The sequence below is a fragment of the Priapulus caudatus genome, unplaced genomic scaffold (genome assembly GCF_000485595.1).
Source record: "Priapulus caudatus unplaced genomic scaffold, Priapulus_caudatus-5.0.1 Scaffold20, whole genome shotgun sequence".
Taxonomy (NCBI): Eukaryota; Metazoa; Priapulida; class Priapulimorpha; order Priapulimorphida; family Priapulidae; genus Priapulus; species Priapulus caudatus.
The window spans coordinates 354,318-370,981 of NW_014577081.1; the positions used below are offsets into that span (position 1 = coordinate 354,318).

The 16,664-nt window shown below is 48.5% G+C and overlaps 1 protein-coding gene across 1 annotated transcript in view; it reads left to right on the forward strand.

The window, feature by feature from the left end:
• The first annotated feature begins 405 nt into the window (after positions 1-405).
• Positions 406-16,664, forward strand: part of LOC106811737 (plasma membrane calcium-transporting ATPase 2-like) — a 58,518-nt gene continuing 42,259 nt past the window's right edge. Inside the window, exons 1-4 of the mRNA XM_014815451.1 lie at positions 406-457; positions 1,022-1,258; positions 2,055-2,180; positions 3,962-4,099. Of these exons, the coding sequence (XP_014670937.1) occupies positions 406-457; positions 1,022-1,258; positions 2,055-2,180; positions 3,962-4,099 (553 nt within the window). The remainder of the gene's footprint in view (positions 458-1,021; positions 1,259-2,054; positions 2,181-3,961; positions 4,100-16,664) is intronic.

Sequence of the window (16,664 nt, forward strand, 5' to 3'; positions counted from 1 at the left end):
TACACGCATACATACACGCATACATACACGCATACACGCACGCATATACGCACGCATACACGTACGCATACACGCACGCATACACGCACGCATACACGTACGCACGCATGCGCCGCCTTTAGAGAAATGTGGAGCGATCATTTTGCGAGAGACCGAATGCTGACGGATTATAACCTTGCTAGCACGAACAATATATATAATAGGCCCACAGGCAAAGATTTCTGCTGCGCTATTCGAGACGTATCTTCATTGTGTTAGACAGTTTACAACCACTCCGGCGTGCGCACGCTCTGTCTACCGTTGATGACAGAACTCTGTCTCGTGACCTTTCGCTCACAACACGCCAAAGCATAGCTTGGCAGTCATGAACAGCCGTGTATACGTATAAAATGCACGCTAATCGCCATGCCCTTTGATGCGTCCTTCACGTTCCACGTGTACGGGTCCGTCTGCCAAGGTGTCGGCGGGCATTGTTAATGCTAATCATCTGCGAGCAGCAAGCGCGTGAGCAACTATGATCCGTCATATTGGATGGCTTCTATCTTTTGTTCATATGAGCACTCTGTCTCGCGCGATGTTCGCTTTTACACTGCTTGTACGTAAAGGTCAATCGTGTTGTCCATGCGTTGGCAGATGTTCCCCTTTCGCGTAGACGTCGGTGTATTCAGGGGCTACTTAAACAAAGAGACAGAGTTAAACGCGCATATGATTGAGGATCCCAGTGGCTTAATCATGATAGTATGTTGTCAAGATAGTATAGTTAAACTGTTTAGTCTTGGATAGATGAATAGGAAATGAGGTGCAATTATTAGATTGCTTGATGGTTGATCTGGTATATGCCTTATTTCCAGAGCAATTGTTCACTTAATACAAACACAAGACTTGTAGGACAGAATATGATGATACTAGCATAATCTCATGTGCATATATAATCGACATGTAACCATTGCATGTACCTATGTTGATATATGGACCGTGAAATGTGTGTCATGTAACTGATTCGTGTTCTTCTGCTTTGCAGTGCTGCAAGATGAGGGGGAACACCAAGCAGGCTGGATAGAGGGTGTTGCAATCCTAGTGTCTGTTGTAGTGGTCGTACTGGTGACTGCATTTAATGACTACACAAAGGAAAAGCAATTCCGTGGCTTACAAAATAGAATAGAAGATGAACACAAGTTTTCTGTGATCCGTGGGGGAGAGGTGGTGCAGCTACCTGTGGGGGAAATATTGGTAGGCGACATTTGCCAAGTAAAATATGGTAAGCATATATCAGGGAAAATTGCATCTTTTAAAGCGATGTCTCAAATACATTTGCATAGAAACCTACACTAAAATTTAATCTTACCTATTAGTGCATATATACTCCTAATAACACCACCTTAGAAATTACCAAGAATATGTGCTTTATGGTTATAAAAGAGTGAATTGAACAGAGTACTTCAGTGAATGTTTTTAGAGTTCTTGAATATTTAATTTAACATGACGTCAGACAAGAGGATCCAAGTTCATGCTGTAATATTTTTTCAATCATGTTTTTTGTTTAAAAGAATTGCACCAGCTGTTTCCTTCTGGATTCCCCCAATTCACCAGTGTCTTTATTTCTCTTTAAATTCACCACCTTTCATATCTATATAGTGATGATAAGGTCCACGGACCAAATTTGCTGGTAAACATTGTCGCAGAAGCTATTGAATTGATTTATGGATTGGTGGTGTCTGGCACTCTAGTGAGAATCAAGCGACATCATCCTGGAAATCAAACTTGATTAATATTTGTAACTGTTGTATATTTAGGTGGCTATAACAATGTACGAGCCTTATGAGACATTAACTTTGCGACTGATATTTGCTGTAAATCAAGGAATGCATAGTTTTGCTCAAATGTCTTGGCAAATATGAGAAATTATTCCTCTAATGGTTTTTACCAAACAATTATCTAGTTTAGTTCACATTGCTGTTATTCAGATTATCTTGTTTTGCTAGTAGTAATTTAGTGTGTTATCTTTTTATTTGTTGAAATGTGGTTTTGCATTATCACTGTTCTGTTGTTTTTAGGTGATTTATTGCCAGCAGATGGCATTGTTATCCAAAGCAATGACCTTAAAGTGGATGAGAGTTCGCTAACAGGAGAGTCTGACCATGTGAAAAAAAGTGAGACGACAGATCCACTGCTACTGTCAGGTAAACGGATTCTTACACTCTGCCACCCACTCTAGCAACAACCTTGTTTTAAAATCAGTTTAGCGCTTGTAGGTTTTAATATCACAATTATATTAAAAATCATCCAACCTTCAGTGTTTAGACTGTCAGTCAGAAAGTCACGTGAACGCTTAGTTGATGTCACATAACTATCAGTCATATACATATTCTTTCTGTTTGGTGCTGGACTGTGGACAAAGAACTTTGTATTAAATATTGATATTTCGCTTTTACAAGATTTCTCGTCATTTTCAAACTTCCAAGCTGAAATGTTTATTTAACAAGTATAGGCTTTTCCGCGCGGTTCCTGATGCATTGTGAATCCAATTATGAAATCCGGCATACAGATTATGAATTAGTAAATCGGAAAATGTCCAGAGATTGATTTAATGGAAGCAAGAGACAACATGTCTGAACAATTCTGTCGTGTGCAATGCAGTCAGCCATGAGACACCATTACAGACCTCACACCATGAGACAACATTACAGACTTCACACCATGAGACAACATTACAGACTTCACACCATGAGACAACATTACAGACTTCACACCATGAGACAATGTTACAGACTTCACACCATGAGACAACATTACAGACTTCACACCATGAGACAACGTTACAAGTTTTTATAAGGAATGTGATAACGAATGCGTAATTAATTGCATGGACACTTGTAGCCATGCACGTCTGCACACTAAGTGGCTGCAACTGACAAACAGTAATGATCTAATCACGGTTGCAACCTTCATCAGCAATAGTGATTATTACCTTAATTAAGCAAGAATGCTCTCTAGCTACTGTAATAATAGTAAGAGACTATGGCATGGTAAGTCAATGAGTGTTATGTAAATTGGATGCCTCAAATTAGGCTCTGTAACCTATTAAGGAAACATTTAAAGCCAACACGTGTAAACGTGTGATTTCACAGTGGGCAGAGCTAAAGCCTAGTGCAGACTTGCAACTTTTGGTCGTGCGTCGCTGCAACATGCAATCGCATGCGATCGGTCGCACGCCTCGCCGAGTGTGCGCATGCAAGCGACTGGCTACCATTTGGCGAAAAATGATGCTGGCGCCATGGGCAGTATTTACCCGTCATTTCCAGTTGGATCGCGACATCTTTATATGCCACATGTTTCTTAGTGCGATCGCTGTATTCCGGCAGTGTAACATCAAACAAAACCGGCCTCTCCATCCACATAGCTAGCAAAATGCTTTCTTTCTCATCACTCCAGCTTGTTGCTGTGAACGTAGCCATATTGAAATATCACGTGATGAGAAGGTGCTCGCTGATTGGTCAGACAAGAATGTGTCATCGTTGCAAGTCGCTGTCTACCCGCACACATGCGATTTCGAAGCGATTTCGGAGCGACGAGTTGCTGAAAATCAAACGTTTGATTTCTTGCGACTCGTCGCAAGCGACCAGAATCACACAGTTGCTCGTTCCCGCAGACCTAGCGATTTCTCATGCGACTCTGGCTGCGATTCTAGAATCGCAGCCGAGTCGCATGAAAAAGTTGCAAGTCTGCGCTAGGCTTAAGAGTGCAGTCACAGGTTTGTTGAACACGTTGCCTCATACTTGCTAACACGAGCACGTTTATATGCATAGAATGGTGCATTCGACAGTATGACAAACATTGGCAGGTAACAGGGGTCAAACAGAATAAGAGCCAAAATGCAAACACAAGATGCGAATAAGAAACAAAAACACATCATGGTGAACCTTTAATAATTGATATATATATATACGTATGATTGTTTTAGGCACACATGTAATGGAAGGTAGTTGCAAGATGCTGACAGTAGCAGTGGGAGTAAACTCGCAGACTGGAATTATTTTCACACTGCTTGGCGCAGCATCACAGGAGGAGAAGGAGGAGAGGAAACGGCGGAAGAAGCAGGGTAAGAAGGAAAATTTGCATTGCCTTTTTTCACAATAGTTCGTCACACACTATAGTTCCACCAATATTTCCTTCTCTAGCATCTCCAACACTATCCACTTCCACCCATCCACACTAGCCAGTCCCACTCTACCACTCTTACACTAGCCACTCCCATATTATGCCCTCTCAGCCTCATCCGTGAGTCCATTTATTACACCAGAATGTTTAACAGATCTTGCTTTGTAGAAGGATGGGTTGCGAATGGGCGGACGTTGCCACGCGACCAATTCTACTGTTCATATTGTACTTACTATAATTAAAGGTGCCTGTCATGAAAATAATCTAAAATCTAAACAACGTGCCTTCCTTTTCAATTCAAATAAATTGTAAGTTGTATAATATTGGTAACTGTACAATTACTGTACAAAGTAGATAAACTATTACGACAAGTACATATGTAGTATCAAGAACATATAATTAAGACAGACTAAGCCACGTAATGGCGATATTATTCGAAACGATGCATCAAAATGCAGAGAAACAGCCTATCGACCTTTTTGCAACTACGGTTACTGTTTGGCTGTAGGCCCTAAAGGTCACATAAAACACACAAGAAAAGGCATTTCGTTGCTTTGATTTCGACTGTCGAGTGCCATCAAGCGCGTTTGAATCACGCGTTACTTTGAGCTGTCCAAATTAGTCATTTGACTCGCCGTGCGATAGAGACATACGCGCGCGCGCACGCACGCACACAAGCAAACACTCCCACACACAGATACCCCGTATACTGACAACAAAATTTGATCCCACATTAAACTAGTCCAGGACTGGCGCGCGTCAAAACGTAGCGTACAGACACAAAAGTCTGAAGCGTGCCAAATTGGCACGGATTGACTATGCATGCGCAGTTACGTCACTCAACAGACAGCTATTGTATAAGTCTGTGCGCATGCGTATTGCGAAATCTGACGCGCGCCTGGCCCCACACTGCGTACACACACGTTGAAAGCGGGCTAACTTGGTACGCTCCAAGTTAGCCCACCTCGAAGTGGGCTTGGCCCTCCTTCATTTGCGGGGCCAAATTGGTGTGGGTCAGCGCGTATTTGGAGCGGGATAGCGTGTACACACGGCAAAAATTTGACTCCCGCCTGGCCCGGACTAGTTAAATGTGGGATCAAATTTGTAGTCTGTACGGGGTAAGACAGACAGACAGACAGACAGACAGACACACCATGACACACACTCGCACATATGCGCGCACATTTGTGATGGTAGCTAGGGCTGAGAGGGTCTATGTCCCCCAGGGTACTGCCGGAACGTACCCTGGGTACGGTCCGGTATACCGGAACGTACCCTGGTAATAAATACTACTACCTAATATGCCGGTCCGTACCTCGCCTACTCCATTACCGAGTCTAAGGAGTCGCCTACGCCTACTCCTTAACCCTAACCCTAACCCGGCCTAATCCTAACACTAACCCTAACCCTAACCCTAACCATATCAGCTAAATAGTATACCGTACCCAGGGTACGTTCCGGCAGTACCCTGGGGGACATAGACTCTATGAGCGTAGCTAGGTGATCCTGGCCGTTGAACAATTCTACATAGAAGAGACATCTGCGATGTAAACATTTAGCTTTCTAAAGCTTGTAAAAAACATCTACTGCTTCCATAGAGATGATAGAGATGTATATGTACAGTCGCGTATCGTTCCCAACGAACCCTAGAGATATATCCACATCATTCCAGCCAACGCTACAGGCGGTGGCTTTCAAGGCAATGCTAGTAGCTAGCAACCGTTGCATTATCTTATTCTCCCTTCAACGTGCACTTGAGCCGTTGAAATAATAATATGATTGCATATAAACACAAATTGTATTTAATACTAAATTCTTAATGTTTATATATTCTCTATCTATTTATAATTTCATGTAAATGGCGTTAAAATGCTCATCTGCAACACACAGTGTTACCAGACGCACGCCACTGAACACATAGTAAAAAAAAAAAGATGGAGACATCTGTTTATAGTATAGAGACGCAATCCTTTCCTGAGTTTTAATATAGGGAAGTGCGTGTGGAGATATTGTGTGTTGCAGAGAAGCATTCAAACGGTATTTACGGGGAATTGTTACTAATAATAGACGGTAGAGACTGGGTAAACATTAAAACTTTGGTAGTAAATACAATTCGTCTTTATTTGCTATCATTTCATTGAAACGGCCCTCGATCTGCTCCCCTCCGTAGGCGTGTTTTTGAAAACTCGTGGATGTTCTGCCTGCAGTCTCTCGATCCGACGGTTTGTGTTCACTAACCTCCTCCTTTATTCTCACCGCCATGACGTACTTGCTCTTATTTCCTACTTAGCTCTGTGTTAAAACCTATCCGAACACATACACGCACACACGCACACATACACGCACACACGCTCGCACGCGCGCGTGCAATTCTCGTATGCGGTGTTTATCCCGTAACAGACCGATAGTAGTCTCTTAAGAGTCCGTACCCGCAAGACAGCCGGCTGCTGGCTTATACTCTCGCTCCCCCACACACCACCCACACCCAACCCCACACCCCACACCATCCCTATACGTTCCATAAGAGCTGTACATTTGCGCTGTCTCTGCGCGCGATTGCTCGGGCCATCGCTCACACGGAGCATGCCACGAGGAGCCAGGGGAGCTGAGGATACTGCACTGCCCACAGAATAACACACAGCTCCACTGTACACGGGGGAAGGGCGTGTGTGTGCGTGCGTGCGTGGCGTGCGTGCCTGTGCCTGTGGCGCGTGCGTGCGTGTGCGTGGGCGTGCGTGCGTGCTTGCGTGCGTTCGTGTGTGCGTGTGTGTGTGTGTGTGCGTCGTGCGTGCGTGCGCGCGTGCGTGCGTGCGTGTGTGTGTGTGTGTGTGTGTGTGTGTGTGTGTGTGTGTGTGTGGTGTGTGTGGTGTGTGTGTGTGTGTGGTTGTGTGTGCATGATGCAAGCTTGTGTGTGTACGTGAAGGAAGTTACATAAAGGTGGAACACGACTGGTATACACGTTATGGGCACACGAGTGAGATTGACGCACTCCTGTTATTAATAATATGTGACTACCTCGCCGAGCCAACAACACCAGGCGGCTGCCATAAGGAGGCGTGGTACTGCGGGGAGGCAGCTGCCGCCGACGTGATGCTAATGATTCCAACAGGGTTTCCCACAAACCGCGCGCGCCGAATTAAAATAATTACAGTTGCTAAATTAGTTCGCCATGACAGGGAGCATGCAATCATGCCGGTAGTGCTCATCGTCGTGCAGCCGAAGGGACACAATATCGGCTGGCTTGCGGCTAGCCACTGTCGATGCTGTCCGCGGGATACGTGAGGCGTACAGGCAGGTAGCCAGGGAAAGGTGTGATACACGTGTGCAGGCAGGCAGCCAGGGAAGGTGTGATACACGTGTGCAGGCAGGTAGCCAAGGGGAAGGGTGGATACACGTGTGCAGGCAGGTAGCCAGGGGAAGGTGTGATACACGTGTGCAGGCAGGTAGCCAGGGGAAGGTATGATACACGTGTGCAGGCAGTAGCAGGGGAAGGTGTGATACACGTGTGCAGGCAGGTAGCCAGGGGAAGGTGTGATACACGTGTGCAGGCAGGTAGCCAGGCAGAAAGGTATGATACACAGTGTGCAGGGTAGGTAGCCAGGGAAGGTGTGATACACGTGTGCATGCAGGTAGCCAGGGAAGGTATGCTACGTGTGCAGGCAGGTAGCCAGGGGAAGTGTGATACACGTGTGCTGGCAGGCAGCCAGTCGGGAAGGTATGCTACACGTGTGCAGGCAGGTAGCCAGGGAAAGGTGTGATACACGTGTGCAGGCAATGCATGTAGGCCAGGGAAGGTGTGATACACGTGTGAAGGCAGGTAGCCAGGGGAAGGTATGATACACGTGTGCAGGCAGGTAGCCAGGGGAAGGTGTGATACACGTGTGCAGGCAGGTAGCCAGGGGAAGGTGTGATACACGTGTGAAGGCAGGTAGCCAGGGGAAGGTATGATACACGTGTGGCAGGCAGCAGCAGCGGCCGAAGGTGTGATACACGTGTGCAGGCAGGTGCAGGGAAGGTGTGATACACGTGTGCAGACAGCGTAGCCAGGGGAAGGTGTGATACACGTGTGCAGCAGGTAGCCCAGGGGAAGGTGTGATACAACGTGTGCAGGCAGGTAGCCATCGGGAAGGTGTGATACACGTGTGCAGGCAGGTAGCCAGGGGAAGGTGTGATACACGTGTGAAGGCAGGCATGTAGCCAGGGGAAGGTATGATACACGTGTGCAGGCAGGTAGCCAGGGGAAGGTATGCTACACGTGTGCAGGCAGGCAGCCAGGGGAAGGTGTGATACACGTGTGCAGGCATGCAGGTAGCCAGGGGAAGGTGTGATACACGTGTGAGGCAGGTAGCCAGGAAGGTATGATGACGCGGTGTGCAGGCAGGCAGCCAGGGGAAGGTATGATACACGTGTGCAGGCAGGTAGCCAGGGGAAGGTGTGATACACGTGTGCAGGCAGCATGTAGCCAGGGGGAAGGTATGATACACGTGTGCAGGCAGTAGCCAGGGGAAGGTATGATACACGGTGCGGGCAGGTAGCCAGGGGAAGGTGTCATACACGTGTGCATGCAGGTAGCCAGGGGAACGGTGTGATAACACGTGTGAAGGCAGCATGTGCCGAGGGGAAGTATGATACACGTGTGCAGGCAGGTAGCCAGGGAAGGTGTGATACACGTGTGCAGGCAGGTAGCCAGGGAAGGTGTGATACACGTGTGAAGAGGCATAGTTAGCCAGGGAAGGTATGATACACGTGTGCAGGCAGGTAGCCAGGGGAAGGTATGATACGCGTGTGCCAGGCAGTGTAGCCAGGGGAAGGTGTGATACACGTGTGCAGGCAGTAGCCAGGGGAAGGTATGATACGCGTGTGCAGGCAGGCAGCCAGGGAAGGTATGATACAGCTGTGCAGGCAGGTAGCCAGGGGAGGTGGGATACACGTGTGCAGGCAGGTAGCAGGGAAGGTGATACACGTGTGAAGGCAGGTAGCAGCGGGAAGGTAATGATACACGTGGTGCAGGCAGGTAGCCAGAGGGAAGGTGTGATAACACGTGTGCAGGCAGGTAGGCCAGGGGAAGGTGTGATCACGTGTGAAGGCAGGTAGCCAGGAGAGGTATGATACACGTGTGCGAGGCAGGTAGCCAGGGGAAGGTGTGATACACGTGTGAAGGCAGGTAGCCAGGAAGAGGCAGGTAGCCAGGGAAGCGCAGCAGTAGCCAGGGGAAGCAGGCAGGTAGCAGGGAAGGTGTGATACACGTGTGCAGGCATGCAGGTAGCAGGGAAGGTGTGATACACGTGTGAGGCAGGTAGCCAGGGGAAGGTGTGATACACGTGTGAAGGTCAGGATAGCCAGGCGGAAGGTATGAATACACGTGTGCAGGCAGTAGCCAGGGAAGGTATGATACACGTATGCAGGCAGGTAGCCAGGGGAAGCAGGCAGGTAGATAGACAGACGGACGGGCGGGCGGGCATATGGACGGACGGATTGGCGAGCGGACAGACAGGCGGACGCACGGGCGGCAGACAGACAAGTGAAAGCACGGATAGATTAACCGACGCACAACAGCAGAAGGATGGGCACATAAATAGAAGCGACACGCGGATACAATTTCTTGATTCGATTAATTGCCACGACTAAAACTCTCAGCCAGTTGAACTTTTCTGACATCCCACTTCAATAAAAAAACGCTAATGTGCCACGTGTGTGCCAGCCTTTACTGGCTTCCCATAACACAGGCTTAGGTTAAAGTAGTTCGGTATTCTGGCCTCTCCTCATGTGCCGGAACAGGCAGTCGGACGTACATCGAGATGTATTTTTAGGACCCGTAACATTCCTAAAGAGTATCTAGACAGATATAGCTGCAACAAAAATATCGTTGAACGTAATATAATTACGATAACAGGCGCTCAGCTTGCAGTATTAGCTTTGTCATTTGCTTGTTTAAGACAACTTTCTTGTTGGAGATGATGTCTATTGAGAATTGCTCGTGTTCCCATCTGATCTTCAGTCTTGGTACTATTCTGATAAAGCGAAAGGGGTAGGCCCAGAGAAGGCGTTGAACGGCGAAAGCGAGCCGCCAGGAAGATAGAGAAATAGAGGAGAGATAAGAGAGAGCGCGCCGCGAGAGGAGAGCGAGAGCGAGCTTGAGAGAGTAGAGCAGAGAGGAGAGGAGAGAGAGAGGCGACGAGGAGAAGAGAGCGCCGGGAGAGAGAGAGAGCGGCCAGAGAGAGAGAGAGAGAGAGGCTAGACTAAGAAGTAGACACTTAATGTGTAAAAGCCATAGGGAGTCGGCCGTATGCATTGCTGCGTGATAGAGACAGTACGTGGGTTGGTCCATGAGGCTTGTAGACAGTCATGTTACAACAATCAGAGGGCAGGAGCAATAGTCTGATATGTTGGCAGCGTGAGGAACGCTGAGCAAAGCGGGTCAACACAGGCGTTCATTTTAAACTATTCGAGAGAGAAGAAATTTCGAGAGAATTCCTGACTATAACTAACATCATATCAAGTGTCCATAATAGAGACTATTATGGACTCATGATTATATCTATAGCGTTTATATGTATCGATATATATATATATATATATATATATGTATATAGTTAATATATGTATATTCATTATTATACACCAAATTGACCAGCTTAGTATCCATTGACTGCGTGTGAACAAATTAATATAGCAGAACCTTGAAGCGATAATAGCATAATTGATTGCGCTGCGCCATCAAAATCTTTTTCTGCAAGCCAGTCTGTGCGTACGCGCGCGCGCGCACACAAGTGATTTGCTACTAGTAGTCGCAGTGTGCTAGCAGATGCATGCTTTGTTCGCGAGCTTCTGCGGGAAGCTGGGACTTCGTGTGGTTCTTTGCGCCACGGGTTTTATTACTGGCTTTTGAAGTATACGAAACCGCCTGTGCAGGCTCGCCACACACGCGGCTGGGTTGTGGTGTATGGAGAGAGAGAGGAGAGAGGCGTGGCCGTGTGTGTCAGCTGCAGTGTGAACATCACACTATTATCTCAGCGGTATTCCGGACTCGTCTATTACTGTTTTCACACCAGGGTTCGCACGCGCGCACGCCGTCACCCTCTGGCAAAGAGAGCGTTTGCGGCACCGCCATATCCCTCGCCCACCCCCCCCCCTCCGCGCTCATTAACTGATATCTCGTCATTACGGAAGTGGATTGCACATGGCTATCGAACCCCTACTATGATTGAACACGTTATCGTTCTCATGTCGTTTCCATCATGCCGCCGCTAGTTGCAGGTACGTGCGGGAGTATTTTTGAGACACTCTATGTAGAGTTGTGTGCCGTAGCGTGTGTGTGTGTGTGACCTGTGTGTGTGTGTGTGTCGACGACGGCGGCTGTGCGATCTGGTGTGTGTGTGTCTCTCTTTGTGTGGTGTGTGTCGTGTGTGTGTGGCGGGGGGCGGGCCCTCTGTGCTGTGTGTCATGTTGTGTGTGTCTGTGTTGTGTGTGATGTGTGTTCTGTGTTGGTGTCTGTGTGTGTCGTGTGTGTGTGTGTTGTGGGGGGGGGGTCTGTGGTGTGCTTGTGGTCTCTGTGTGTTGTCTGTGTCGTGGGCGTGTGTCTCTGTGATGTGTGTGGCGTGCGTGCGGTCGCGTGCGTGCGTGATGTGTAGTGTGCGTGCTGCGTGCATACGGCGTGTGTGTGTGTGTGTGGTGTGTGTGTGTGTGTGCTAGCGCTGCGTGCGTACGTGCACTGCGATGTGTGCGTGCGTGCACGTATATTGTGTAAGTCAGATTATCTGGTCTTGCCCTGTCCCCAAGATCATGTCCGTCAATGTACCCGTCCATCTGTCGTTGTCACGCTACTGTATTTGGTCGTAGTTCGATAAATTCAAACAGATGTCATGCTCACATTTGTTTTTTATCCGTGGAAAATTTAAAATCACTTTTTTTTATTTCGGGGAAAATGTCAAATGGCTCGAGTTTTAGTTTTTTGCCATGCCAAAGATCTTACCAGCAGATAGGGCTTCGTGAAAAATCTTTGGGTGTCGGGAGTAGTTAAATTATAAGCTAAAAATTCGCCGCCTTTTTTTAGTTACTACTAGCTAGCGTGTGGCCTGGATATGAAAGACGATGCGTGAACAGTCTTAAGATATGTGGCATCGGAAATTTTATGCTATGACTAATTTTGTCCGTAGAAATTTTTCAATGATACTCTTTGTCACGTATTGAAAGTAGCGCTCCGCAAATGAAGCCCCCTCTTGCTCTCTTCGCTCTCTGTCTCTCCCATGCTCTTTCGTGCGCACACACACGCACACACGCACGCGCGAACGCACGAACGAACGCACGACTCTAGATTCGCTCGCTCTCCTTAGCTTTGCTTCACACGTACTTACACTCTCGGGTGTAGCTTATTTCCCTCGCGATCTCTATCATTCCTCTACGAGTTCGCTCTACACTCACATCTTTCATCTGCACGATGCTCATCTCTGTCAGCTTACCTCTTGCACTCGCTGCCCTGCAATATATATGATGCGCTGAACAGCGAATAGTAACGCGTGATGATGCGAATCGACGAATTTGAAATGGAATAAACAGCAACGAGAAAATGTAACCTATTTATATTATTTCTAGATATATACTTAGACCAAGTCGGTTGCCTTCATGCGTGACGGGAGAGGAGGGAGAAGGAGGGGAGAATGGAGGAGAAGCATGAGTGACGGGAGAGGAGGGAGAAGGAGGGGAGAATGGGGGAGAAGCATGAGTGACGGGAGAGGAGGGAGAAGGAGGGGAGAAATGGAGAGAAGCATGAGTGACGGGAGAGGAGGGAGAGGAGGGAGAATGGGGGAGAAGAAGAAGGGGGAAAGAGGAATGGGAGAAGCATCTAACGGGAAGATGGAGGGAGAAGAGGGGGGAAGGGGGAGAAGCATGAGGAGTTGACGTTGGAGCAGAGAGGAGAAGGGGGGAGAAACTGGAGGAGAATATGAGTGAACGAGAGGAGGGAGAAGAGGGAGAATGGGAGGATGAAGCCATGACGTGAGCGGGAGAGGAAGGGAGAAGGAGGAGGAGAATGGAGGAGAAGTCCATGAGTAAGCGGAGAGGAGGGAGAAAGAGGGGAGAATGGGGGAGAAGCAGAGTGACGGGAGAGGAGGGAGAAGGCGGAGAGAATGGAGGAGAATCCTAGTGACGGAGAGAGGGAGAAGGCGGGGCGAGAATGGGGGAGAAGGCATGAACGTGACGAAGAGAGAAGAGGGAGGAAGGAAGGGGAAGAATGGGGGAGAAGGACATGAGTGACGGAGAGGAGTGAAGAAAAGAGGGAGAATGGGGGAGAAGTCATGAGTGACGGAAAGAGGAGTGGAGAAGGAGGGGAGAATGGGGAAGAAGCATGAGTGACTGAGAGAAGGGAGAAGGAGGGGAATAATGGAGGAGAAGCATGAGTGACGGGATGAGGAGGGAGAAAAGAGGGGAGAATCGGGGGAGAAGCATGAGTGACGGGAGAGAGGGAAGAAGGAGGGGAGAAATGGGGGAGAAGCATGAGTGACGGGGAGAAGGAGGAGAGAAGGAAGGGGGAATGGGGAAAGAGAAGCATGAGATGAACGGGAGAGGATGGAGAAGGAAGGGGAGAATGGAGAGAGAAGCATGAGTGACGGGGAGAGGAGGGAGAAGAGGGGATTAATAGGGGGAAGAAGCATAGTGACGGAGAGGAGGGAGAAGGAGGGGAGAAATGGGGGAGAAGCATGAGTTGACGGGAGAGGAGAGGAGAAAGAGGGGAGAATGGGGGAGAAGCATGAAGTGACGAAGAAGGAGTGAGAAGTGAGGGGAGAAGGGGGAGAAAGCATGAGTGACGGGAGAGGAGTAGCATAAGGGGAGAATGGAGGAGAAGCATAGTGACGGGAGAGGAGGGAGAGGACAGGGGGAGAATGGGGGAGAAGCAATGAGTGTACGGGAGAGGAGGGAGAAGGAGGGGAGAATGGGGAGAAGCATGAGTATGACAGGGAGAGGAAGGAGAAGGAGGGAGAATGGGAGAGAAGCATGAGTGACGGGAGTAGGAGGGACGAAGGAGGGCGAGAATGGGGGAGAAGCCATAGAGTGAGCTGAGCAGGCAGGAGGGAGAGGTAGGGGATAATAGGGACGGAGAGCATGATAGTGAGAGGGACGAGGGAGAGTCATCGGCGTAGTGCGAGGCAGCGCACAACTGTACGCAATAAGCACGTAAACGTACGCAACACGTACAACGTTCGCGCACCCAGGAAGATATGTACACGTAACGCACACACGTTAACATGTAGCCACACAACGTGTGCACGCTGCCCAGCGTAGCGTACTCACACGTAAACGTACGCACCCACGTAACTGGCACACCAACGAGTACAACGTACCCACAACCTGCCGCGCAAGCACGTACGCACACACAGCACACACAACACACCGCACCAACAAGCACCACACACACACACAACACACACACACAATCACACACAACCACACACACAGCACACACGTACATACGTCTATTCACCAGAAATGGACGTTTGCACCACACGCGTAGCGCATGCACATAACACACATACCACGTACAACGACATACCACACATACAGCACATACCACAGCGCGATGAGTGCACGGCGCGCGGGTATTGACACACGTGAATTACTCGCTGCTTTTGTTAACGGCACACACCGGTTCCGCTAAGATGACTGTCGACCGCTCACATAATACGGCTACAGCAAATATCCACCCACGGGAGTTCGTCTGTGTGTGGTGCGTGAGTGTGTGTGTGTGTGTGTGATGTGTGTGTGTGTGTGTGTGTGTGGGTTGTGTGTGTGTGTGTGCGTGCGTGCGTGCGTGCGTGCGTGCATGTGTGCGTGGAGGGGGCTAATAAAATTTACTAGCTGGCTTCAGTAATTGTTTGAGTGAGTACTGATGAGAATACTAACTATAGTGGGCGTTGCAGTCGAATAGCTGTGCTGTCGATTCGTGCTTTGGTTATGGCCAAGGACACAGTAAGTGCTATTGGTGTTTTCTGTCAGAAATAATAATCTATATATACACGAATGAACTAATATATAGAGGTAGGGTTTTGTGACGTGGCTGACATACTGTGTGCTACTCAGTAGCTTCGTTATTATACAAATATAGGGAGACAGTCGGAGAGAGCGTGGAAGAGGTGTCTAAACACACACACAGAGAGAGAGAGAGAGAGAGAGAGAGAGAGAGAGAGAGAGAGAGACGGGGGGAGACAGAGAACGAGAGAGTAAGCAGACTCACAGGTTCGCGAGGAAACGTGCATTCATTCACAGGCAACCCGAATCATGTTATTCATATTGATATTACGGGTAATACATTCACCACAGACGTCAGGATTGCGTTTTAGACCAATCTTTACAATGCGGTCGTCAGCTCAATCTTGCGTAAATCATGAGCGTCTAGAACAATAAATATATCGCTGTGTCGTGTACTCCGTACTCTGTGGCGGTACTCTGTGGTCCGTACTCCGTACTCCGTACATCGTGTATTCTGTACTCCGCAGAGAATCTAATCACGATGATTTGGCCTGCTTCCACCGGCTCGCTGCTGCTCAAATCGGTAAAAACGAAAAACGAAGCCTATTAGAGAAAGAGAGCTATATGAACGCCCCCCCCCACTCCACCCCACACCCTCACTCCCTGATGCCGGCGCGCACGACAGACCGCAAATGTAGCGTTTCGATTTCCTGTTCCATGCGCACCTGGCGAAAGCGAAAACAGATCGTTACTGCTAGTTAGCTACCACCTCGCTCAGCCTCCTCCATGCTCGTTGTAGGAAGCCCGCTCTCCGTCGTCCTACCCTCCCCCCACGCCACCAGCGCCACCAGACCACCCTGTCCCCGACCCCGCCTCTGCAGGACGCACGGGCGGCAGACAGACAAGTGAAAGCACGGATAGATTAACCGACGCACAACCAGGCAGAAGGATGGGCACATAAATAGAACCGACACGCGGATACAATTTCTTGATTCGATTAATTGCCACGACTAAAACTCTCGGCCAGTTGAACTTTTCTGACATCCCACTTCAATAAAAAACGCTAATGTGCCACGTGTGTGCCAGCCTTTTACTGGCTTCCCATAACACAGGCTTAGGTTAAAGTAGTTCGGTATTCTGGCTCTCCTCATGTGCCGGAACAGGCAGTCGGACGTACATCGGAGATGTATTTTTAGGACCCGTAACATTCCTAAGAGTATCTAGACAGATGATAGTCTGCAAAAAAATATCGTTACGTATATAATTACGTAAAGGGCGCTGCATATGCTTTGCATTTGTTGTTTAACACCGTTGAGATGATGTCTATTTGAGAATTGCTCGTGTCCCACTGATTCAGTTCTTGGACTACTGATAAAGCGAAAGGGGTAGGCAGAGAAGGGGAACGGGAAAGCGAGCCGCAGGAAAGATAGAGAAATAGAGAGAGATAGAGAGAGCGCGCGCGAGAGGGAGAGCGAGAGGAGTGAGAGAGAGAGAGAAGAGAGAAGAGAGAGAGAGAGAGAGAGAGAGAGAGACTAGACTAAGAG